This window comes from Cylas formicarius, unplaced genomic scaffold (assembly GCF_029955315.1).
Source record: "Cylas formicarius isolate icCylForm1 unplaced genomic scaffold, icCylForm1.1 PGA_scaffold_3__17_contigs__length_32017465, whole genome shotgun sequence".
Taxonomy (NCBI): domain Eukaryota; kingdom Metazoa; phylum Arthropoda; class Insecta; order Coleoptera; family Brentidae; genus Cylas; species Cylas formicarius.
In genome coordinates, this window is record NW_026844326.1 from 9,712,546 (window position 1) to 9,738,548 (window position 26,003).

Here is a 26,003-nt window from a genome sequence, read left to right on the forward strand (position 1 = left end):
AACCTCAGCCATCATGCATTTACATTATTTTAGTTGATGATGTTGGTACAACTGTTAAATTTCTATATTTGTGTGTGTGGCAATAATTTATTTACAAATGGTGGGTATTTAAACTAGTTGGAGCCCTTTACCTTAAAATTTTTAATTATTGGTCTACCGCATTGTTTGCAATGGTAGAAAATGATGAAGACTATAATTCGGGTGATAAGGTCCCGACAGTAGCGAAACGAATTTGTCTAGGTTTCCAAAGTCAAGACAGACATGTTAGAAAGCAATGTTACAAACACCTTCACAACTTATTGAAAAACAAAGAATTGACCAATGAAGATTTAAAAAATGTTTACTGTGAAACTCACATGTACTTCATCAATGGTTTGCGGGATAAAACGGAAACCGTTCGAGAAGAAGCCATAAAATTTGTTACCTATTTAGTTGCAGAACGACTCCCTTTAAATGATTTCTACTTAACCTATATAGTTCCTGTTATTCTCGAACGTATAGGTACAGTAGAATTGGTAGAAGAATCTGAAGAGATTAGACTTCAAATGCTTCAACTTTTGGAAATTATTATTAAGAGATACACAAATACTCCACAATTAAAGCCATTCTTAAATGATGCTGTCTTAATTTTGTCAGAGATTGTGAAAGATAAATATCCTGCCATAAAGGAACTTGCTTGCAAAACTGTCGTAGAACTAGCCAAGGCATTACCTAGAGATTTTCATATGCAAGCGGAGAGTTTATTACAGCCTGTGCTGACATGTTTTTCTCACCAAAGATACAAAGTAAGAGTAGAAGCCATTAAAGCTGTTGGAGAGATTATTATGCATAGCAGTTATAATGGTAACCAAGTAGTATTCATTTATTCATGGTCCACAATTCTTTGTTTTCAGGAATTGATCAAGTAGTAGTTCCCATGGCTGAGAAACTTTTTGACCAAATTCCAATTGTACGACAAACAGTGGCACAAGAAGCGGCTCGTTGGCTGCTGCAACAGCGTGATAGATACTCATTTTTCCATAAAATGCTGCCTTTACTCCTAACTGGGTTAAATGATGAAGTGGAGTCCACTAGAATAGAGGCGCACAAACTCTGGGAAATGGTTGGGCTCCAGTATCAGCAAGAAAATGAAAAAGATCTAAAAGATAAAATGGATTATCTGTATGAAGTGCCCGATTACTATCCAAAACATTTGAACAGACCAAACCTGGGCTGTAGAGTCTTAGTTCAAAGGAATGTCAGCAAAATTGCAGGGGGTTTAGTTAATGAGTTGACAAGTTGGCAGGAAGATATTAGAGTTCGTTGTAGTCAGTTGTTATGTTCATTAGTCTTACATGCTGAGGAAGATATCACATTTAGTCTGCAAACATTATTACCTCCCATGTATTCTGCAGCTAGGGATGATGATGAAAGAGTTGTGGCCAATATAATACAAGCAAGTCAAATTGTAGGACTTTTTGTTGATGTCAAAACGTGGTCAAAATTGGTACTGCCGGTCATTGAAGATGGACCACATTATGGACACTTGATTGTTCTTACTGGGTTAATTGGTGGGGCACGTACTGAGACTATTTGCAGTTTAGTGTCGAAAATATGTCAAATTTTAGCGGAGGATCATATATGTTGTAGTAGAAAGGTAGGAAAAATTTTTACAATGGAAAATTTTCCATTTTTTGGTACATTTGTCTTGTAGAAACAATATCAATTGGAACTTTTGAGATGTATTAAAATTTTGATGCAAAAATATACCTCTTCCCCTGAGGACAATGCGGGTTACAATTTCTTTAAAATTATTACCACTCTTATATCATTGAAAGATCCCGAAAATGTCGATATTAATTTACAACTCTATGAGGATTTGGCCACGCTCTTGGATTTGGCAAATAAAGCGGACCTTTTCTGTCGATATATGAATCCACTGTTGCTTCATATTAATAAATCTCTAAAATGCTGGACAGCCATTACCGACAACGCATGCATTTTTCTGACGCTGATTAGTGAATCAAACGATGCTTTTGCGACCAATCAGGAAATATTGGGGGATATGCTACATGAAGTATTAGATTCTGAATCTGACGCGGAGTTGAGACTGAAAGTTTTTTACACATTAGCAACTCTGTTTGACCATAAACGAGACATTTTTAGAAACAGCGATGGATTTTTTGAAAATTTAATTGGAGGTGCTTTAACAGGCCCAACTGAGAATTAAATTTATATTTGCTCAAATTTTTTTCAGACGTATTTGTTCCATCTCTAGTATGGCACGCGGGTTTCACTGCGGAATCTATAAGGACAATGGCGGCGACTTGCTTAAAATACTTGTTGATGCCGGCGGATAGTGTCAAACTGTTCTCCTCGAGGCAAGGAATCCGTTCGCTTATGGATAAATTAATACCGCTGTTACTGTCGTTGGTAGAGGACGCTTCTTACAGAAGCCGGCAAGTGGCCATCGAGTGTTTGACATTGCTTAAAGAAATTTCTGCGAAAGAAGATCTTTGGTTAAACGATGACTTACTGAGGATCTACCCGGGTAAATTAAGAAGTCTAAATATATAGAAAGCTCAGAATTCTGATTTTTAGAGGTTTTAAAACGGCTTGATGATCCTACGGAAAAAGTTCGTACTTGCGCTCTACAAAATTTGCCCCGATTGTTTAACGATCCGCCTCAGGAGTTTCTCTTACCTAATTTCAAGGCACATAGGGAATTGATTATCGATACCCTTTTAACGCATTTTGACGATGATGAAGAAATGGTTCAAGCTTTGGTTTTTGGTAAGCGGTATAATTATTAGTTTATAATCCGAAATGAAGGGGTTGTGTGCCCAAAAGGATTGGACTTTGATAAAAAATATATAAGTAGGTATATGTAAAAAAGATATAAAAATATTAACTTATATATTTATCAAAAAGTTTATGAAAGCTTCTGAACGAAAAAAGCAATACAAAAGTATATATACCGATATACCGTTTTTACATCCTGTTATATTTTTGACTTCGGAATGAGTTTAAAACCGGTAAAGCGAAAGGGGCCATTCTTTTCAGCACGTGTGTACCAAGCCAGGGCCGTATTTAAGCCGACAAGAACTGTGCCGTGCAGACTATTGTCTTTTAAGAGTAGGGAGATTTTTGTTTATTAAACTGTGATATGAATTTATATTAGTGTGCCTCTTGTAAATCTTACTAAAACACCTCGCCAAAATTTAGTTCTGGGGCAATAGAATTAGAGGTGGAAAAGTTGGAAAATGCCGGATTATGTCGTAAAAACGGTATATCGTTCGGAGAACTCTACATACTATGCAATGTAGTAATTTAGTATACGGGGTTTTCTAATTAGGCTGGATCCATTGCTACCAAACTTTATCATTTGAAATAGAAAGGGTATGTTTTTATTCCATTTTTGGATTGCTCTTAAAATTCAAAGTATTTTTCTTTTAACATACCCTATACCCTAATTCAAAATGTTTTTGTAGGAATGACAAAAAACGAAAATAATGAAACTAGAATTTAATTTATGTAGGACATGATTCATAATTTTAACGGATTTAATTTAAATAATAATAAAAAATATTTAAAAACAATTAATAAATGTTCAAACTGACATCCGTCTGCTACGAGACAATGGCCTAAACGGTTTGTAAATTCTTGCACGGTGGTGTAGTTCGAATTTCGGCTCTGGATTTTTTTTTTGTACACTTTAGTTTTGAGGTGACTTCAAAAAAAAATCTAGTAAATTTAAATCTGGTGAATGAGGCGACCATTCAATAATCGCTCTTCGACCGATCCACCGATTTGCAAACATTTGGTTCAGGAGTATAATATTTACGTTCCCCATCTTGTTGAAACCATATGCTGTTATCGGCCATCCTTATTTCGCCATTTCTGATGTTCGCCGCTGAGAAAGCCATTGATATAGAAAGGCCAATTATTCCAACCTATACATGTAGCTTTTGAGGATATTGGATGGATTGAATATCGAACATTATTTTCGTTTTTGCCATTCTTGCAAAAACCTTCAATGCTTTCAATTAGACGCTGTCGCTGGTTTGACTATAAGTCAAAAATTGCTCGTATTATGATGCACAAGTAAAGTTTTGATTAGCTATTAGTCCGGGAGCCCTGGACCTTTATATAAAATGATAAGCAACAAGCTAATTCTTTGGAAATCGTTTCATTTCTCAAGACGCCTAACCTTTTCCTCTACGAAAATTGTTGTATCAGGTACCTAACTATACACGCAACCATACCAAAATGATCAGCAATAGTTTAGTTTTTAGCTAAATCTATAGATATTGAAATATATAATTTGAAATTAAATTTCGGCTACAAACAAATAGGTTTGGTATAGGGTGGCCCACCCCCTCAAAGTTGTATCTATTATTTATTTATAAAAAATGATAATTATAACAAATGATCACATTGACCTACAAATAAACTGGTTGGGTTTTTTTAGTCCTACACTTTAAAGTTATTATACAATTTTTTAAAAAACCATCCCCAACCGCCTAGATTTTTGTGAGTGGATTCGTTTTAATAAGACCCTATACCAAACCTATTTGTTTGTAGGTCAAATTTAATTTCAAATTATATATTTCAATATCTATAGATTTAGCTAAAAACTAAACTGTTGATCATTTTGGTATGGTAACTAAACATTGACGTGATTTTATACCTGCGTGTATATTTAGCTACCTGATACAACAATTTTCGTAGAGGAAAAGGTTGGGCGTCTTGATGAAATGAAACGATTTCCAAACAATTAGCTTGTTGCTTGTTGTCCAGGGCTCCCGGACTATATAGAGGCCCTGAATAATGCTAATATGAGAACAAAAAGCAACCATGAAAACATTTTGAGAAGGTCCATTCAACATGCGCTTCCGGGAGATTTAAAATTCGTTTTTAACCAATGAGGAGACTTGGCCAACAACCAACATGGCTGCTGACAAGCCGTCGGGTTTGGATGCGGCAGTATCTTATCAAAATATGTCCCATTAAATGTGGATTAGTAGAGAAGTACAATAATACTGAAACCCATTTCTTTCACAGACATGAATTTTCTGTCAGCGTGGTTGAATCCGCTTTTCTTTTCGCCTATTCTAGTTTTCTGTTAGTGTTAACTCTGATAACATTTAGGTTGTGTTGGAAGTTGTAGGGTGTTAAGCATGAACATGAAAAATTTATTGCAGCGAATATTTTAAGCTTCCAATTTATTGCGACATGTTGAACTGCCTTTAATACCATCCAATTTAAAAGGATATGTTTATGTTTCAGAAGTACTTAAAGTTGTCGGCCACATGAGCAAAAGCGAGTTAATTAAAAAAATCGAAGTACATCGCCCCTTATTAAGGAATCAAAAGGGGTGTAAGGATATAATTGAATTTGTTGAAACTTTATAAATTGAAAAACGATTTACTAAAGTTTTATAAGTTGAAAAGCGTATAACAGGAATTGCCTTCACCGTGAATGTTTTAGGATTTTCAGCATAAACCAATAGGAAAATAAACTTTCTCATTTTTATTGTAATTATCTTACAACAAATTGGATACAATCATCCATATATCCATTACACCTAGGTGCTTGTGCTCACTGTTGCTGGAGTCGCAGCGGCCTTTTCCTCCTCCTTCCTGTCCTTCTTGAGGGGTCCCATGAAGGAAGCCTTATCCGCGGGCGTTTGGAAACGACCGTGCCCGAATTTGGAAGATGTGTCGATGAATTTAAGATTGATCTTCTCCAACGCGATACGCTTGGTGTGCACTAACAAGGACTGCAAAAAATTTAAACTTATCGAGCCCCCCAACTTCGACCTCCCGCCGCTTCATTACCTTTCTTAAGGTAATGACGCGCTTCTTGGGACCCATGCAGCAACCCTTGATCATGATGAAATCGTTGTTAACTTCGCCATAATGGGGAAAGCCACCCATGGGAGTGATACTTTTCTCGCTTAGATCGTACTGAGTCGACGCGTTGTTTTTGATCACCTAAAACAAACGTAATAATTTGATAGATGGAGTCTAGAATGCAAACTCTACAACTTAACAACGCTAAAATAATATCAGTCCTATCATCTATAATCACAGAATAATATTTCATAATCCTTTTGGCTCAAATCTTATCATCACGTAAAATACATATCAAAATTATAAAAACGCATTCTGAAAACTTACTTTGCCGTCCTTGGTATGAATACCAACTCCGATACGGTATATCTTTTTGTTGATTTCGGTACGATGATGGTAACCTTTCTGACCTGCGCGGGCGACAGTAAAGGATACCCTCGACGGATGCCACGCCCCGATACATGCCACCTTGCGAAGACCCTTGTGGGTTTTGCGAGGCAATTTCTTGGTGTGCCAACGAGACGTAACGCCTGCGGACAAAAAAGGAAAACGATGCCTCGCATTTTAAAACCCCGAGACGGGCGCCACTACGGCGAAAAGGGCCGATCAGTAGGAAGGCAGCATGGTGGTATCTTCAAATTGAATCAGGAACATGATCCATGATCTTTCATCACGAAAAACATTTTCTCGAAAGTAAACCTAGCCTTATTTACATTTTCTCACCTTTGTACCCTTTGCCCTTGGTCACTCCGATGCAATCGATCATTTCGTCCTGAGCAAAGACTTGGCCAATCGGAATAGGTTTTTCCAGGTGCTCCCTGGCCCATGCGACTTTATCGGCAACTGTTCCGCCGTTCAGTTGGATTTCCATAATGTGCGCTTTCTTTTGACGCTGCTTCAGAAGCTTCATCTATCCAGCAAAGCAAAAATGTTGCAGAAATTTCAAAAAAAAAGGAACTACCGTGGACAATTTAATGCGCTAATTTGATAACAACCTAAGTTTTCATGGCTTTCCCTTGACCCACTTCAAAATTAAACCAATAAAATAAAACAGCTTACTGCTGTGACCGACTTGGTCAACATTTTGGCTGGTAGATTTCTACTCTGGGTTTTTTAAATAAATTTTTAGTAATAATAATTAAGTTTAAGGTTAAATTTTGCAGAGGCTTTGGAGCAGGTGAAAAATATGTAACTTCAATGCTTTCTACAATGTAAGGTCCACTAAATGTACTGTTGTCATATGAAGACCACTGCTGCTATATAACTTGAATAAAGTTATTAATACATCAGTTGCCTTTGATATATAAGTAACGTTCAATATATTTTAAAAATAGTAAAACTGCATATAGAAATCTTTAATTCTTAATTACAAATGCAAAAAATTCAAAATTGAAGAGTATTCTTTCTTTTAGTCAAATGCATGGGAAGCTTGATAATGTAACAGAATTTGGTCCCCTTAAATATATAAAGATGATTGAAAAAATTTAAACAAAATTCAACTTTCAAACACAGAAAAACCAATGTCAAACCAGGCTAGCAAAAACGGTACTGATTTTTATCACTACTTGAATTGTTAATAATCAATTACCAGCTTTAAATTGTCTCACGAAACATTTGTTGAGAATGTATGAAATATGGTTTAAACGGTGTCATCGTCCAGGGACTGCACCGATTTAAAACGGAATATACTTCATGCGCCTCCCGAAGGGCACATTATCTACGACAGTACGGGGAGAACCGCACAAGAAAGCGATTCCCATACCCGACAGCCAGAGGGTAAGCTCTAAACTGACCGCGTCGTATCATCGAGGGATAGCAATTTGACCTCAAAAACCCTAACTTTTTTAATTAGCATCAAACGACATTGAAGACAATTAATCTGCCATTCAAAAATATATTGAAAAAAAAAAAAAAAAACAGGATCACTTACCTGGGTGTGGGCAATAACCCGAACAACCTTGCAGTACTTGATAATTTTCTTGAAGTCTCGTTCAATTGATTTTTTGCCCAAATCATCGGACCACTTCTTAGAAGCCTTGGTGAACGCCTTCTTCTTGCTCTTGTACCTGATATTTGTGTATGATGTCAAATAAACGTTCGTTACTTTTAATGCCACCAATATCTGCAAGAACAAGGAGGGACTCGCCTCATAGTTTAGAGGAAGCGTTCAGTCCCCCAGCCTCACTGAGCCTATACTGTTAGATACAGGTTTGCTCAAATTGAGATGTTCTTTACAGTCCTCATGCAGCCAGAGGAGGACTTTGCAATAAGTTAGTGACATTTTCAAAGAAAAATATAAGTCAAAATCAACTACAACACTGAGTTCGGAGACTCACCAATTCTTGTAGAATCGTCTGCGACAGTCCTCTGACAAATGTTCAGCCCAAACAGTAGCTAAAGCTCTTAAACCGTGCGGAGTCTCAATATAACCTACAACACCTACTATGACCATTGGAGGCGTTTCCAAAATTGTCACAGCTTCCACAATCTCCTTTTTGTTGATCTCTGAAAATTTATATAAATATTTCACCGACAGTTACTATCTAGAGTACTTGCAGTAGTTTCAAAAACATTATGCCTTATTTAACAAGAGAACATCAAATTGACTTGCTTATTTATGACGAAGCCAGAAAAATATGCAATGGTGAAGGACTTCATTTCCGGCAAAACGCTGTGCGATATTCAATATCAACAACATTGCTAATTTTATTTATCGCTTGGCTAGTAATTTCATTGACAAAATTATTTTTTGAGTGAAGTTTTTTTTTAAGTAGAAAGCCGTTTTGCATTTGAATTATCTTTTGTAACTATTCCGCTAGTGGCCATTTTTTATGAGACCCCTCCCTCTCTTTTCACACTCCCACTTACTTGAACCAGGTCGATCTGCTTCACGAACCACGTGGGTCATACCAGCTTTATAGCCGATAAAGGAAGTTAAATGAACAGGCTTGGACGGATCATCCTTGGGGAATGCCTTTACTTTTCCGCGATGCCTGCGAGACCTTTTTTTCGGGTAAAAGCCCATGGAGCCATGACGGGGAGCGCTGAACTTCCGATGCGACTAATAGATATATGAATACTTTAAACCATGGACGATACTCCCCTTACAAAACAACAAATATTACAACAAATCAGACCGCCCTAGAATACTATCCACATAATTTATATTCGGAATTGTTCTAACTGTATAATTATCCAAATCATCATTTTACGGTGTCCAAAATATTTACTAAAATCAATGAGTCCGCAAAAATTAAAAAACTTTGAGATTCTGTTTTGAACAAACGTATAAGGATTAACGAGATAATTTTGGAATGTTAAATCGATCTACTCACCATTGCTCTGCGGAACAAAATGGAAGAATAACTCGACTGAATGTTAAAAGAAAACTATATTGCCGATAGGGGGAGCACTAATCCACTTCTGTCGCTAGTAGTGGCCAAATATATTAGGATAATTCGAACAGCGTTTAAACCGCGTAGTACTAATAAAAGTAAAACGAAATAATACATTCAAAGATAATTGTAATATAATTCAAAAAGTTAAAAATACTCCTCGAACTATAAGTTTAATGGCAGTATTGCCTTTTTACCAGAGGAAGCAAACTAAAAATATTTAACAAAATGACAAAACTGTTTCCCATAAAAGTTTAGATTATAATTACTTTCATTTGCTAAGACATGTATTCCCTTCCTTTGACAGCAACGGACGATTGTATATTGCAGAGTTGTCCCAAAGAAACAGATGAGCGATTTGTGTGACTAGCCTTACATTTTTTTTAATGGAAATGAATAAAATTAGAAATATTTGGTTTTACCGGAGCAGATACCATTTAAATAAATTTGTTCCAAGGTAATTGTGGAGTTTTTTTTACAGCATATAAGTTTAAACATTTATTACTAGATTGTCTAATCATTACGAATTTTCAACCAAGCAAGAAGTCAGTGACGATGTTCCCATCAAGTACACGGCAAGTCCGGCATTTAAACACCGCGCTATATTATCTAGAATGAATATCGCGACACGCTTGTGGTATGAACCCTATGTAGTATTGGCTAGTTTGGGTGCTTTTTTAATTTACTTCGGTATACTTCGAGAAGAGAATGATATCGACAAAGAATTAAGCAGAACCCTTTATGAACGAATAGATGGTTTAGAGGAACAGCAACTAAGATTATGTTTAGAATATAACAAAGAACACGGATTACCTTACTCACAAATTGCAACGCGTCTTTCACAATTAGAAAAGGCAAAACCAAACATATAATGTATAAATTTATGTCAATTTAGTAAACAATAAAATTTATGGCTCTCATGGTGTTTTGCATTACATTTTATTATTCAGCCTGCAGCCCAGAAGTACAGACCAGAGAAGTTAATATTCCATTCTAGCATTGATAGTACTTCGTGCAGTTTGTGTACCCCCATTAATACCTAACTGCCTAATTTAACTTCCTTGTTACAAAAGAAAGTATTTTTGAACTGTAGCAATTTTTGTTGTGCAACTTCAAAAATAAAACATTGTGTATAACATAGTTGGGTTGAAGATTTAACTATTATTTATTTTTCAAAAAGAATAACCAGGTTTTAATGTATTTGAGCAATAATGAAAAACTATATCCCAAAACCAAAACTAAAAAATATAACATGGATTTATTTGCCCACTAAGCAAACCCAAATTTTACTAGAAAATTTTGCACAGAATCAGTAAATATAACATATATCATAAATATAAAATATATACATATAAAGAAAGCAAACACATTTCTTAAATATTTTATTTCTTTTATGAATGTAATTGAAAATAGCTATCACGATACAATAGATTCCATTATGCCATATTAAAGGAGCCTAACCGTTTTATAATACAAAAACTTACACTAAAAAATACTATATACAATTTAACATTGTAAAATTAAAAGCTCGATGAGTAAGTAGTGTATTATGTTATATACAAATCAGAAATATTACAAAATATATATTAAAACTGTCTGAAATAATTTATATTTTATACAATGTAATAACATTTATTTAAACTTAAACTATTGATAAGCCTTTAACAAAAATCAAACAAAATACTGCAATATATAAATCAAAACAAATATAAGACAATGTTGACAATAGTTTTGCAAGTGAAACCACTGCGGAAAGTTAAACAAGCTCCAAAATGGATAAAATTTAATGTGTAATGAGGCAATAACAAAAATGCATCTTTGCAAATAATTCTTTACAAGAAATAAGTATATCTGACAGAAGACCCAACCAAAAATAAAATATTAATACATTTAATAATTTGAAAAAATCATTTAATACCATATTTATTAATTATGTTAGTTTTTTGGACAATAAAACATCTACTTTTTGTGTTTAATACAATAGACAGTAGTCACTAGGGAAGTTGAGACTTACTATTAACATAGAAAAAAAATGCCTGAAAGTGACCTTAAGTAAACAAATTATTTGAATTGAAGCCAACAGAATAATATCCTATAAACAAGTATAACGGATTTTTTTTTCAACCAAAAATTAATAAGTGTAAACAATCATCCAGAGGACAGTAAAATGAGCAATACATCCTTTTAAAAATTGCTAACATCTATAACAAGGCATAATTTATTTAAAATATAAGAATCTTGACGGACATCCAAAATGCAGAATTCTCTGTTTCATAATAAATATAAAAAATATATATGTATATACCAATGAAAAGTAAAAGGCTATATGGATCAACCTTGCACCATTTTTGCTTCCTAATCTAGTTAATAGTGTCCTGGTGAAATCATTCATGCACGTCATCTAAAACAATAAATCACCATTGAACTTTTAAAGCTGTAACTAAAGATTCCCGTAATGGCAGTTCAACTATCTTTACATACTCTGCAAGTCTCTTAATTAAATTAAACTCTATAAGTCACAAGAGTTACAATTTTAAATAGTGCTTTTTTTGATGTAAGAAAATTTTATGATGCATGTCCGAAATTTGAGATATGGCTTATCCGATATTTTACTAAATAAGAATTCTAATTTTTAAAAAAGCCTAAATCAAACATATGTGTGCCAAATTTTTAAATTCGAGTTTCATACGGACGTCATATTTCTCGACTTAACGATGAGCAAGATGGTGTAAGAAATACAAGCTTGGATCTAAATTAAGTTCGGCTCTTCATCTTTTTTATTGTATAAAATTTGTGAAGTTTCTATATTGAAAGAAAATCGTTTTTTTTTGTTTTGTTTTAAAGGACATCAAAACAATTTAAGAAATATTGATGTTTCATTTATATTTTTATAGTACCCTTCCTATAGAGACTGTATTAAATCCGGCGACATAGGTATCTATATCCAATCAATTTCACAACAACTATTCCAAAATTTTTCAAAAATGTGGAGCCGCGAAATATAAATATTGTACAAATAACAAATAAATAAAGTTTCAATAATTTAAACTCCTATCAAAAGCTTTTTACTAAATCAAAACATCTTTTTGTCTGTCCTATCCTATCAAGAAGTCGTTTTCAAAACCTTTTTAAACAAAGGTGAGAAAGAATGACTTATCTTTACAAACATAATTAAAAAACACTTTATAAACTTAAACTTGGCAAAACTGAAAGACAGACGAAGTGGGACACTAAAGAAGTTGCTAATTTGAACAAGCTTCAGTCAGTGGTGTCGGAATAAAGAAAAATCTCATTAGACCCGGCGTGCGCGTGGAAAGAATTCAAAAGATGTAAAGTTCATTAGATCACAACCTCGGGATGTATTTGCCATATTTTTAAAGAAAGGCTGGATGGTGTGCACAGCCAAAGTTCTTCGTATTCTGTAGTGAAAGAATGGGCAAAACGTTTTCGAATGGGGCAGGAGTCCCTGCAGGTAATAACGGAAGATATTGTTGCGATTGTAGAAGAGGTGGTCGACGTTTAAAGGTCAAGAAAATCTCAGAAATTACTAAGCTTCTCTGATACAAGTGTTCGTCGAATCCTGCATGATCATTTAGGTATGCATAAGGTTAGTGCAAGATGGGTTCCTAAAAACCTTTCGACTATTCAAAAACAAGGCCGTGTCGAGTGTGCGCGGTCTTTTTTGGAACTCTGTGGGTCGTAACCGAAGCCTGTGATAGAAACTATTGTGACGGGAGAGAAACTATGGTTCTCTATTATGACCCTCTATTGAAAAAAGAATCAATGGAGTGACGTCGTAAGGGTGAAGCACCTCCAAGGAAATTCCGAGTCTGCCAGTCAACAAAAAAGGTGCTGGCCACGATCTTTTGGGATTGTGAAGGAATTCTTTCGATAGATTTTAAAGAAACTAATACCACTGCCAATGGTAAATATTACGCAACAATATTACACAAATTGCGAGACTGCATACGCGTAAAACATAGAGGAAAACTGACCAAAGGCGTGCGTCTTTTACACGATAATGCATCTATCCATACTGCTATACTGCTGGTGTTGCACAAGCTGCCATTTTAGAGTGTGGGTTCCGACAGATAGATCATCCTCCCTATAATCCAGATATGGCCCCCAGCGACTATTATTTGTTTGGATATTTGAAAAAGGACTTACATGGACGGCGGTTTAACGACGAAGTTGAGTTAAAAGGGACTGTTTTAGCTCATTTTGCAGAAAAACCAAAAGAATATATTTTTAAAGGGATTGACTTGTTAATAAAGAGATGTAATAAGTGTATTGAAGTTAAAAGGGGGATTATATTGACAAATAATAAAAAATTGTTACTCTACTTTGTTTCTTTGATATTCAGGCCGGGAAACTTTGGCACTGCCCTCGTACTACTAATAAAATAAGATTATTTATTATGAAAAAAATTATACGTAAAAAAATGAAAGTATTATTTTTATTGAATGCCTCTTAATGTCAAAATCAATTAAAAAAAGCGTTATTCCTTGATTCAGTTTAAGCGGTATTAGTTAATAATAGTTCTAATTTTAAAATGTACAAGGAAATTCATTACATAGCCACATTTTCATAGCAATGGATAGTGATTCACTCAACATCATAAATAAATCAACAGGCTCACCAGCTTATCCATATTCTTTACCAAAAAAAGGAAATTTACTTCAAATATTTTAAATGATTTTTGGCAATGATCATTCTAGATGTGTTATAGAGGTTAGAGAAAAAACTTAGCGTCACAAAAGTATGAGACTTAACTTACTATTCAACATCATTATAGTGAGATGTTTCTTTCTTATAAAGCAGTGCGCTGTTATAATTCAATACCTCGGTATACCTTGCGTAGTGGGATTGAGCAGTAATTTTTTTTTGGGTCAATTGAACGAAATAATTTTAAAAATACAATGAAATGTGTATCTATTTATATTGTCGATTTTTTATTGGGATTCCCCGAATCGCTAAATACATATCGTATTCAGATATTCTTTGAAGAGTTATAGGTAAATTCAACATTACAAACGCATAATAATTTATTATAAAATACATATTATTATTAAATAATGATAGATAACACTCTATATTTGAAAGATGTTATTTAAAAAAAAAATAGAAATAGAAAAAAAAACTTTTTGGTCACTTTCTGGGGAAAACAAATAAAAGCTCAATTATAGATCCTAATCCCTTTTCGCCCACGAGCGACATTCAGGTACGCAACAGTAACGATTTGAACTTTAATCTCTGGATGTCATTATCAAAACAAAACCTCACATAAAAATATTCCGAATTGCTCGCCACCACGTATAAACAGCAAAAGCAAACCACTTTGCTCACAAAAGATGGAAGTCACCAAAATATCCACTACCATAATAATAAATCAATAACCTCAATGTACTACCGAACCACCACCTGGCGTATCACCTACCTTCAAAACCTCAATTGTCGGTAAAAAATCAATCAACTTCTTGGGGATCCCGCTTTATATGCCATTCGGTTTACTTAAATAAGACTTACGTACGTCGACGTTAGGACAGAAAAGGATTCGCCGCTGGTTCGTTGGTTTTCATCATCCAGGGGGCGTGGCCGTTAGCGTTTAAGTTCGTCGTAGATGTCGCAGGCACGGCCGGCACGGGCGTCCAAGGATCTTGCACCGTCTGGAGGGGGGTCGCTTCCAAAGGCATGGCGCCGCCTCCGCCGCCACTGAACGGCGGGAACTGAGTGGCTCCGACGTCGTACACAGCGTATAGAGGTGCCACGCCTTCAGGCGCGGGCGGCTGTTGATGCGGCGCGCTCGTCGCGGCAAATTGGGCGAACGATTGCTGCTTGATTTCGTTGATCGAAGGCTTCGGCGGTTGCGCGTTGAACACCGGTCGCCATTGGGGCGCGGCCGTCGGATCCGAGAACGGATTCGCCGTCGATGTCGGGTTACTCGGTTTGCCTAAACAATCGAGCACATTAGACTGGCCCAAAACAATCGACTGATGAGAAACATAGATAAAATCAGTCAGAATACCATATTTTGTATTTGTATTTCCGATTTTTTAGTCCTTATTTTAAACTACATATACGTTTGTTTGGTTTTATTTTTAATCAATAACATAATTGCCATCATTGTCAATGACATTTTGCCACCTCCTTAATTAATTTTCAATGCCCGATTGAAAAAAAAATTGGTTGATTGATAAAGTAAATGGGGAGGTGCCTTTTTGATATCATCCACGTTGTTAAATTTCTTCCCAGCTAGGACTCTTTGCAGTGATCTAAACAGGTGAGTATGGTGGATGAGGTAGTAGCTCCCAACCCAGATTGTTACATTTTTTAACTGTCTTCTTTGCGCTATGTGATCTGGCATTGTCATGGTGCAGAATAACGCCTTTTCTGTTTATCAAAACTGGACATTGTTTGGTTGACACTATCCAACTGTTGACAATAAAGGTTTATCCAGGTTCCAGAACTTCAAAGTGTACAATACTCCACCAAACACACAAGAACGCCTTCTTTGGGTACAGTCCCAGTTTCCCAGTCGGTTTTGGTGTTTCATTGAGGGACAGCCACTACCTTTTGCGATCCGAAAACCCTTCCTTTTTGTGCCTTTCTAGCAATAAGCTGCACCTGGTAGTCCGATTAGCTTTGTTTACCTCGGATAAGTTATGCGGAACCCAAACAATCGCTCTGCTTCGCTTACCTATCTGTACCAAATACTCTTGAATGGTCAACCGCGGTTGTTTAAGTGCTTGGCAGCTCTTCAATTGTTAAGGATCGGCTTCCACTTGCGCCTTTAATACGTCACTATGAAAAACGACATTACTTTCAGATCCCCCCCCCATTATTTTTAAAGGAAATTGCAGTGCAGTTCCGCGACGTTTTCACCAATCGATTACCTACGTTAAAAACAAAGCCCTCATGTTTATCCCCCCTCTAATTATTTTTTTATTTCTTATGAAATGCGAGTTTTAAAAATACTTACTTTTTTTTATTGAGCTTCATTAATAATATTATTTCATAAGTCATTACCTGTTTTCTTTTTTATAGGTATAACAAATATTGTAAATAGATCATTTTTAATAGAAAAACAATATTAATCCTATTCTCGAAATTACTATTAGTGATTGCATTGACGACGTAATAATTATGGATAATCTAGAATAGGAATTTGACCCATTGAGTGGAACAATGACTTTATTATTGAACCTCATTTATACTACTATTTTATTTTATATATGTCATATTCTGATTTTTCTTTTTTACAATTGTTTAAAATATCGCAAAATGTTGTGCAAAATATTGTAAATAACACATTTACAATAGTAAAACAATGTAATTCTTGTTTTATAAAAAATATTAAGAGGCCTTTGTTGTAGAGCAAAATACCCTTTAAAAGCCAGTATTGTTCTTTTTTCTATATTGATTTGTTAGTTCCAAAATTACTAAACCAAAAAGTTAAATCAAAAAAACTTGATTTCTTGGAAAAGGGTCTCATGAAAATTTTCAATCAGAGTTTTTTTTAAACATACGCAGATAAATATTTTTAATAATAATGAGAACAGGACAAAAAATAGAAATAAATAATAGATAACCTAAGGGCTCACCTTTTAACGATATATTTTTTAAATTCTGAATGATTTTATCGAATATTTTTCATAAAAAAATACTCCATTTTTTTGGTTAGTCTAAAGTACATTTTATTTGTTAAAAAAAGAAACAATATCCCCTAGCCCGCGCAAACCATGAGATAGGTAATCCGACCCGAAAATGTACCTTCCCGTTTCTTAATTAACTGATAAAAATTTATAGGAAACATAAATAAATTCTAAAAAACTAATAATTATTATTATCATCCTCCAATAATATATTTGATTCTAAATAAGTTGAACATAATATTAAGGCAACAGCCACAACTAACCAAAATTCTTTAATACAAACAAATACATATAATTTTTTTGCAAAGTTAATAAACAGCAATTAATTATCAAGAGGGACAGACACCAACATATTTTGTAATATTTAAGGTAAGCACAGTAAAATTTGTGTCAATCCATTTATTAATTTTATTTTTGATAATGTTATTTTTGATAAAGTTGTAAGGCTTTAAAATACCTTTGGGCGACACAATAGATCTGATTTTTGCATGCAGTATGACTAGGATTCTCTAACAGGACTTGAGCTGCAAGCGTGCTGTTAATGTTGTGAGATAGTTCTTTATTATAATATCTGGTTTTCAACATGTATTTAATGATTTTTTTAGCCAGGTTGTAAACTGTGCTATAAATATTAATTTGGAACCAATATATTTGTTTATCGCCCGACCTAACTTCTCAACAATTTTTTCGTGTTGGTTTCAAAAGTTTCAAAACTTTCGTTGGATTACTGAAGTTTTGATCATTGGTGAATTAGAAGACGATTTAACACAAAACTACTGCACTGGTGTAATCAACTAAAACCTACACTTTATAGTTAACCGGTTAACTCAATACGTCGTCAATTGACATCAATGAACGTACGCCATATTCTATACGTACGTACGTATTCTTTATTAGTTATTAGTTATTAGACAATATATTTGATTTCATGAATACTATTGTAATGTGCATGAAAAAATAATTCGATTTAAGTATAAGAGCTTAAAATTTCAACTGATGGGACAGGTTGACGAACTCGAAATACAAATAAATACGTCCAATGAACTGATTCTGCAGACTTCACACATTTCAAATTCGCGAGTAAATGTCTACAGCGCCATCTAGTCACATTCGATGATGTTAGACAACGATAAATATATGGATAATTATTTTAGAATCAGTTCCAGACCTCAAAGTTGTCTCTGACGCAGGCACAGAATAACGGAAGTTACGCAAAGTAATTGTGACACTGAAGCTTCGTGCAAGCATAGTTTGGGTGTTTATTGTTGAAATTTAACCCTTTAGCCTAGACTATAATATGCAGAATCCTTATATTGTTATTAGATAAATCTAAAAATTACAAAAAAAAGGATATAATTTTTTGTAACAAATTAACAAAAAATTATAATTTGAAGTTGCCAACATAAATTGTCACGTGATCCAACCCCATTAGGCAGTAATTTTTTTGATTGAAATTCTATATCATTGTTAGTACATTTGCTAATGGCAAAATCTATTGTTTTAAATTTATGTATTTGACTCACTTGTGGTAACTAAATTATCTAAATTGACTAGTGCCGAATTCTCCCCTAGGAAACTTTGCGGCGTCTTTTTCTGGGCTCCCGAGGACGGACTTGGACCGGCTGATGGCAAAGATTCACCAAGCAAGTTCAATTCAAACGGATCGGATGTTGATTCTCCGTTAGTTTTCGGCGATGTCGGCCTATTCCTTAAACACATAGCATCAGTGCAAATTGGTTATAATTAGATCGAATGTATACCTAAAACAGAACCGAAAAGCCGTTAATATTCACGGAGTCATTTCAAATGCACCAAAATATCGTTAGTAAATTTTTTGGTTGATCAAACTTTTGAACTATCTTAAACTAGTAGTCTACACTTATTTGTTGATAGGTAATTGAATCTTTTATTCAAGCTAGTTGAAATGTAGGTAGAAATGTAAATCCAGATTTGAGACTTTAATCACCTGTTAACTTGTTACCAGGCTACAAAATTTCTAATTATATATCTTAGGCACACATAGCAACCCAGAATTAATCTTATTACCATAAAATTATTTTTAAGCAAGGACAAAAAATTAAAATTTGGTTTTACAATTATGAAGTTATAATTTGAAATAAAAAAAAGTATTTAGTTAATCACAACTTCCACATTTAATTAATTAATTCATTGGAAACTAGAAAATGGTGTCTTGTTTAGACAAGACTATAAGATAATTGCTCCAATTGGTTTTATTATGGAGAAATTATTTGTGTGCAAAACAATAAAAAGTGGAGTTAAAATATTTATAATATATGTGAAATGTGAAATATTACACAATAATTATTCACTTGATGTGTAATAAGTTTAATTCTATTTCACATATCAACTACCTAAATTCCAATTTGATCGGTCAAATAACAATACCCATATTCTCTCTCAAGAAAAAAATCATTAAGGGGTCCATTGTAAGTGGATGTTGAAAATGAAAGCTTATATTATAAAATAACATATTGTGATGACTGATATTTTTTCATTTAACTTACCTATGTGATATGATATCAAATTCATCCAGATCAGAAGAACTATGACTAACTGGCGACCATGGATCGTGGTTAGGACGTGGGGCATTAACGGGCGAAGTAACTGTGGCAGCAACCACACCCGATGAGGGCTCCCAAGGATCGACTTTCGTGCTCGCACTTGACAACGCCGCCGTGGCGGGTTTCCAAGGGTCGAGTGCCTTTGGTGGGGAGGAAAGAGAAGTAGATTGTTGCCATTGCGATGGCTGCAATAAAACACGGAATGCGATTTGCGAAATGATAAATCATTATTCAGCATTTTGTTTATTCTCTTTATCAAGTGCCTAGGATCAAACAGAGATTAACAACCTTTAGAGTGCCATAAACAAAAAAACATCATTTAATACTGTGAATTGGTGTTTAACTTTAAGAGACTTTTCCGAGGATGAACTTCTACAGAACTTGTACAATTAAATTACATAATTAAGTGAAAAGCAGTAAAAGTTTTTAAAATGCTCAATTAACATAAAAAATTAATTGAAAATAAAACAAGAGTAATTATTTGTTAAAGAATAGCATATTGCCAATTAGTGCTTAAATACAAGTATAGTTAAAGCAAGTTAAAAGCAATTTATTAACATTTCGGTTTAAAAAAAATGTATAGTAAAAAAAAGGTTTACTTTAATCTTAGTTGTGTAGTTGTGATAAGAAGTGTCTTGAAAACGCTACTGTCCCACTGGCACTACCTTAATTTATATAATAATAAGTTGCTGATGTGGTATTAAGCAAGAAACTAGCAAAATAACTCTGTTATTCAAACCACTTTTTTCAAGCAGTACATACCATGTTACCAAATCCAAACAGATTTAAATCCAGAGACTGAAGTGAATATAAAAACAATACCATCAAATTTGGTAAATATTTACTCTTTGAATTTCCATATACAAAAGACAAATTACTTACTTGAGGCCTAGCAGTCTGTGGCATTCCCCAAGGGTCAACTGGAGCCGCACCGTCACCTAAATTGACATCAAGCAAGTCCACCATGTGACTCTGTATTTTTTCCTGACTTTTTCTAAAAAAAAATTAAATTCAGGAAAATTCAGCATGATACTAAGAGCTTACTTAAAATCTTGTTGGCTCTGGCTTAAGGCCAACTGTAAGCGCACATCATCTGATTTTCTTTTTTGTTCTTCCTGTTCAGCTTCCTCCCTTGACATTGCCAATGCCAGCTGAAGCTGCAGTTCCTCTTCACCGGCTGTCTGAGGTCTGGCAATTTCAATATCTCTGGGTATTTCAGCTGCTGAAGAATCTAGAAAATTATTTCATTCAAATATTGCTTGGAATTTCTGACCAAGTTACCAGAATCCCGACTATTCCACTCCCCTCTAAAGGCAGGATACCTCGGACTTGTAGGAGTGTCAAGTCCTCCATCACTACCAAATCCACTAGCACTTTGAGCAAATCGTTCTCTTGCCTTTAAGGCCCTTGCCCTTTCATTTTTCAGTTTTTCTTCATCCCTCAATAAGTTATCAAGTTGCTTAGCTTTCTCTCTAACATTTTGACCCTGATCCTTTCCTGAAAGCTAACTATTTAAATCTCCTGAAACAAAAAAGGTATGGTATTCTCAGTTATACCATCCTCCATGTATTCGAAATCTTTTAACGTTTGAATAGCAAAAATGTTCTCTTTGCATTGTTGCCCCACTTTCTCTGATCCAGTTTTGATTAAATAGTCTAGTAAAACTAATGCCTTGTATACATGTCTCCAATTTTTGCCATCATCATTGAGTCGTTTCCACACCATTTGCATAATTTCACTAAAGGCTACCACATTGTATGTAAGATCTGCTATTTCTGCCATTAGAGTGCTGTTAGGTCCCCATGGATCATTAGAAGTGACTTCTCTGACTTTTTTCTGGGCATCAGAGTAATTGTGTGCAAAGTTTTTAATATTTCTTCGAATCCCAGCAACATTAACTTGCATGTCACGTGAATTTCGACGCATCTATCAACATAATTTTATTTTCCTACATAGGCACAGAAAAGTGTCATAAACTTACTATGAAATTGATACAAAATGCAATCTGTTATAAATCCAAAGCTGTAATTCCAATATGGTTAGACATAAAAATCACTTCATACTGAAATATAAAAGCTAGTTATAATATGCTTTTAAAAATAGCGGCAGCCACAGTAAGGTTTCTCGGATACTTTACGTAGTTTCTAAATCATAAATCAATAATGAACAATGAAATTTGCGGTTGATATCAGTTTATCTTGATGTCTGACAAAATTGATAAAATTAAAAACATGTAGGTTATTAAAAAATAAGATTGATCATACAAAATATACAAAAACAGGAACAGGAATAGAAACAAAACACACCTAAGCTAGTATTTTACAGCGTAGAGAACGGTGTAGGCTAGTTACTATTTGAATTAAATTAGGAATGAATCAATTTGAAGGCAAAACTAGCAATTATTAATTTAAATTACAACACATGCAGTATATCTATTTTATGTACCCAAAACTCAATAAAGAACATCGCGAGCATATTAAATTAGAATACGGCCTTCTACAAATGTTGAAACACCCTAATGACTTAAATAAATTTTTACAAATTCTATACATACCAACAAAGAGTGATAAGAAATGTCAGAACTTCCTTAAGCAGTTACAATAACGCAGCCAATTATATTTCCCAACTAAAATCAATTTAAAAAAAAATTAACTTATTTTTCTATTCACTGATGACACCACACTTTTGTTTTCAGGCATACAGTTTGCATACTCAACATGGCGCCGTTATTTACGATATTTTAAGTGACGTCCGCTTAATAGATTTACAGACAAAATAAAAGTGTTTAATTTTGAAATATGCAATTAAAGGGATGAAATTAGTGATGCGATTTTTTTTTAAGTAACGTAATAAAATGTGAGATTTTGATTCAATATTTATAATTTGACATTTGTCTAAATTCCCAGGATTGCCAACACAACGAAAAGTGTGTAAACAAAATCGTCGGTAGTTCAAATTAACTGAGGGCAGAAATAAAATTATACAAAGTGGAATTATTCGCTTTATTTTGTTGTTGGTACAGAAGTTAAAAATAATTTTAAGACAATTGTGCTTCATGTACCAAAGTTCTTGAAAGATTCCTTGCCGCAGCTAATCTTAAGATATCAATTTTGTCGCTTAATTCCTTCAAGTCTTCCTTTTCTTCCAAGCAGTGCAAAATAGTGTAAGTGTCGTTGGAAGAAAGAACTATCGTTTCACATTCCAACAATGGTATTACTTCAGTCAGTAAGACACTCCAGAAGCTGGAAAAAGCCTACTTTGTAGTACATAAGGTAACAATTAAACTCCAACTCACTATTTAGGAACAATTTTGGAAGCTAAGAGAGATACAAGTAAATTTCCGCATTCTTTGATTTCTCCCAATTCAAACAATTTGTGGAATTCATAATATTTTGCTACAAAAAAGAATTAAAAATTATCAAAAATTGTATTTAAAAAATATATTCACCTAAAAATATTAATCTATCACTTGCTAGCATACATGATCCTAAATTATCTAAAAGATCGGTGCTATTGAGCACGCCTGTTTTGATATACTCATGAAGAAATTTGTCCGCCAAGTATGATGTAAATGGTCCATCTTGGGATTTTAGAGACCACGTTAGAGCAGTACCTAAACGATTTCGTTTAACAGACCTCATTCCTTGTACTCTGCAAATTGTTTGTGCTATTGAAAAATGTAAATTTTAGTTGGTTAAGAGAAATATAGTTTGAAGCAAAAACAGACCAACTTGATTTAAATCTCTGGCTTTTGCTTCTCTAATGAGCTTGACTGCCTTAGCCTCCGTATCAAATCTAACCCTTGGTAGTAATAATTCGATAGTCTGCAGACCATCATTTGGACAATGATCTAAATAATTTAATCCAACCTGCCACAAACTACTGTGACCCATTAACATAATACCATACTCCAAAAGGAATGATTCCCTTAATTTTTCTGCCGAACTAAAAAACGATTACCTAGAATTTGAACAGAATCTATCAATGTTACTTACAAGCTCTCCACTTCCTTTCCTAATGCTGTTAATTTGCCAGAATGATACAATATATCTGTTAAATGACTGACGAACCATCCATTTTCTGTCATATATTGAATTTCTTTTATTACCTGAATTAAAGAACCTAAATGATACCTATTTTGTTTTAACTTCATATACAGAGTGTTTCAAAACAACTGGGAAAAACTTATGAGGGTCATTTCTTCTTTAAATTAAAGGGTAGTTTGCTATATATAAACATTGGATCCAAAAGCCAACCAAAAGAAAATGTTTTTATTTTTTATCTTAAAAACGAAAATAGAACAGCAAAATGTTGCGGAAGTATTATTAAGTATTGTAAAGACACTCTTTTTGAACATTTTTTAAAAATAAGTGGAGGGGATTGAATTAGACTCCTCCTGTCTTCATTCGTCATTCTTGTTTACTAAATTTAAAGAAAAGCTAATCAATGACATGGGAAAAAATATCGATGGACGGGTTTATTAGAAATTTTTTGCCTCCCACAATTTCAAATAAAAAAATAATAAGAAACGCCTTAATTAGTGATAGCAGCAGCCCACTAAATTCTTTTTATCTTGTAATTTTTATTTTGTTATGAGTTTTATGAAAAAATTGTAGACAAAAAAGCCTATCAAAAATTTTGTTTTCCCATGTAATTGAATAAGTTTCTCGTTAAATTTAGTTAAGAAAGAATGATAGGGGTAGTCTAATTCAATCCTCTCCACTCACATACAAAAATTAAAAAATATGCAGGTGTTTTTTTATAATAGTAATACTCCCATAATATTTTATTGTACTATTTTTTTATAAGATAAAAAAAACAATATTTTTCCACCATATTTTATATATCTACCATTTATCTTAAACAAGTAAACACCTTGTCTATATACCTCAAATATATCAAACTCCATAGCCGCAAGTAAAACTCGATCAAGATGTTTCATATTGTTTTTCATCCTCATTTTCGTTATACTGTGTTTTGCAAATTGACCAAGTTCAAATGTTTTCACTGTGGGTTCAGTATAAAAGAGCCAACCAGCCAAAAATTCATACCAAGCCTCACAATTTGATTGTATTTTAGTCCAGGCTTCTTCTTCCCCAACAATTAACTACAATAAAAACCTATTTAAAAATATCCTGAGATAATCAATTTTAATATAAAATTTGGAAATGTTTAAACTAGCTTACCCTTGTTATTAAATCAAGTTTGGCATTGGTAGCAAACTGCTTTGCATCAATTTTTGACTGAACATCCATTGTCCAATGGCGCCATTGCAAATTAAAGTTGTTAGTGGATACACCATTAGTCATCTAGAATATCACAATAAAATAAACCCAAAAGTAATCAAAGCAGCGATATCAAAAAAGTTAGAAAATATTGCAGAAATATTTATATCCTGTAAATATTTTTGAATACATGAATATTCTTACATTGTAAATAGGCATAGATTTTAATATTTGGTCCACCAACTGAAACATACTGGTATTGGCTGCCGAATGTAATTTCAAAAGAGCTCGGACCACTTCAATTCGGCCTTGAAGGAGATTACCAAAAACAGTATCCCAGTAGTTCTCTTGCAACTCCATACTGTCTACTCCACTCCCAATAAGATTTGCAGCATTCCTTTCATGCCTAGGAAAATGAAACCTTATCCATTCCAACACAAAGGGTAACACAATATCTCTAGGTATTACTTCCATAAAAAGAATTTCGCATAAATGCCAAATACACTCCACTGAATAAAATATTGTGATATAGTTTTGAAGTTCTTCTTTTTCCACACCCTTACTTTTGCCTATTTCATCTTGTAAATTTTCCAGACAAGCTCTGATTATTGAACGGTACTGTCTGCTCATCCTTAGTATATCAGATTCATATTGAGAAGATCTATTGAACATGGACCCTTGTAAATTCAAAAAGGTCCCATTAGATTCATTTACCAATTTTCGAAGTATGGGATGGTTCAATATAATATTTTGTCGTAGTTGGAACACGGACGGTGATATATTAGCGGCGAAATGACTGGGGGCGTCCTGTTGTTTAAAACTCTTTTTTTCGAAAGCAAATATGGACAACTCATTAATAGGCAGCCAGGAAGCAGCTATACCTGCTCTTCGACACAGTTCATTCGGAATAACCTAAAACAACGGAACTGCAAAAAACTGGTAACTCAACTTCTTAAGGAATCATACAAAAGTTTCTGTTCTGCTACCCATTTTAAAATTATAAATGCTAACCTAACAAGAAATAACAGCAAACCGCCTATCTTCCTTTTTTTGCTTCTCAAAATCATAAGAACTGTGGTCAATTGGACAAGATTTTTTTTTCTATGCTAAAAATCAGGCTAACGCATCTTTGATTTTTAGCATGTTTATGAAAATAAATTTCATCGTTCTATGATTAGGATTTTTCAGAAGAACTATGGTCATTATATTTCCCAAATTGAAATTGTACCAAGTTTGCGAGAAGTGTATGAATAATGAGTTAATAAGTAAATGTTTGTGAAACTAAAGGCACAACAAATTTTTGTATTTTCGACAA

At 34.0% G+C, this 26,003-nt stretch overlaps 4 protein-coding genes across 10 annotated transcripts; 1 reads left to right on the forward strand and 3 right to left on the reverse strand.

Moving 5' to 3' along the window:
* The first annotated feature begins 77 nt into the window (after positions 1 to 77).
* LOC132700055 (dynein axonemal assembly factor 5) lies at positions 78 to 5,520 on the forward strand. Of its 3 annotated transcripts, none has more exons than XM_060667163.1 (6): positions 78 to 843; positions 894 to 1,636; positions 1,694 to 2,180; positions 2,237 to 2,530; positions 2,581 to 2,772; positions 5,269 to 5,520. In XM_060667163.1, exons 1-6 carry the CDS (start codon positions 171 to 173, stop codon positions 5,391 to 5,393), a joined length of 2,514 nt encoding a protein of 837 aa, XP_060523146.1. In that variant the 5' UTR covers positions 78 to 170; the 3' UTR covers positions 5,394 to 5,520. The 3 variants fall into 3 exon arrangements, with proteins under 3 accessions (XP_060523146.1, XP_060523147.1, XP_060523148.1); XM_060667164.1 differs by having other exon boundaries at positions 5,272 to 5,520; XM_060667165.1 differs by having other exon boundaries at positions 3,043 to 5,405.
* On the reverse strand, positions 5,497 to 9,245 carry LOC132700056 (large ribosomal subunit protein uL3). Its single transcript, XM_060667167.1, has 8 exons — positions 9,170 to 9,245; positions 8,703 to 8,895; positions 8,171 to 8,339; positions 7,765 to 7,900; positions 6,558 to 6,744; positions 6,162 to 6,364; positions 5,820 to 5,975; positions 5,497 to 5,761 (listed from the first exon to the last, which is right to left on the reverse strand). Exons 1-8 carry the CDS (start codon positions 9,170 to 9,172, stop codon positions 5,567 to 5,569), a joined length of 1,242 nt encoding a protein of 413 aa, XP_060523150.1. The 5' UTR covers positions 9,173 to 9,245; the 3' UTR covers positions 5,497 to 5,566.
* Positions 9,246 to 10,637: 1,392 nt separating this feature from the next.
* LOC132698931 (epsin-2) lies at positions 10,638 to 22,272 on the reverse strand. Of its 5 annotated transcripts, none has more exons than XM_060665263.1 (11): positions 22,018 to 22,272; positions 21,445 to 21,485; positions 21,020 to 21,389; positions 20,745 to 20,960; positions 20,508 to 20,694; positions 20,346 to 20,457; positions 20,226 to 20,261; positions 19,407 to 19,648; positions 18,405 to 18,589; positions 14,756 to 15,179; positions 10,638 to 11,630 (listed from the first exon to the last, which is right to left on the reverse strand). In XM_060665263.1, exons 3-10 carry the CDS (start codon positions 21,387 to 21,389, stop codon positions 14,767 to 14,769), a joined length of 1,761 nt encoding a protein of 586 aa, XP_060521246.1. In that variant the 5' UTR covers positions 21,445 to 21,485; positions 22,018 to 22,272; the 3' UTR covers positions 10,638 to 11,630; positions 14,756 to 14,766. The 5 variants fall into 5 exon arrangements, with proteins under 5 accessions (XP_060521246.1, XP_060521244.1, XP_060521245.1 ...); XM_060665261.1 differs by having other exon boundaries at positions 21,445 to 21,525; positions 22,018 to 22,270; XM_060665262.1 differs by having other exon boundaries at positions 14,760 to 15,179; positions 21,445 to 21,525; positions 22,018 to 22,269.
* A 142-nt stretch (positions 22,273 to 22,414) lies between these two features.
* On the reverse strand, positions 22,415 to 25,883 carry LOC132698930 (nuclear pore complex protein Nup85). Its single transcript, XM_060665260.1, has 9 exons — positions 25,655 to 25,883; positions 24,893 to 25,600; positions 24,650 to 24,772; positions 24,352 to 24,570; positions 23,459 to 23,571; positions 23,191 to 23,408; positions 22,912 to 23,130; positions 22,759 to 22,858; positions 22,415 to 22,705 (listed from the first exon to the last, which is right to left on the reverse strand). Exons 1-9 carry the CDS (start codon positions 25,676 to 25,678, stop codon positions 22,501 to 22,503), a joined length of 1,929 nt encoding a protein of 642 aa, XP_060521243.1. The 5' UTR covers positions 25,679 to 25,883; the 3' UTR covers positions 22,415 to 22,500.
* Positions 25,884 to 26,003: the final 120 nt, after the last annotated feature.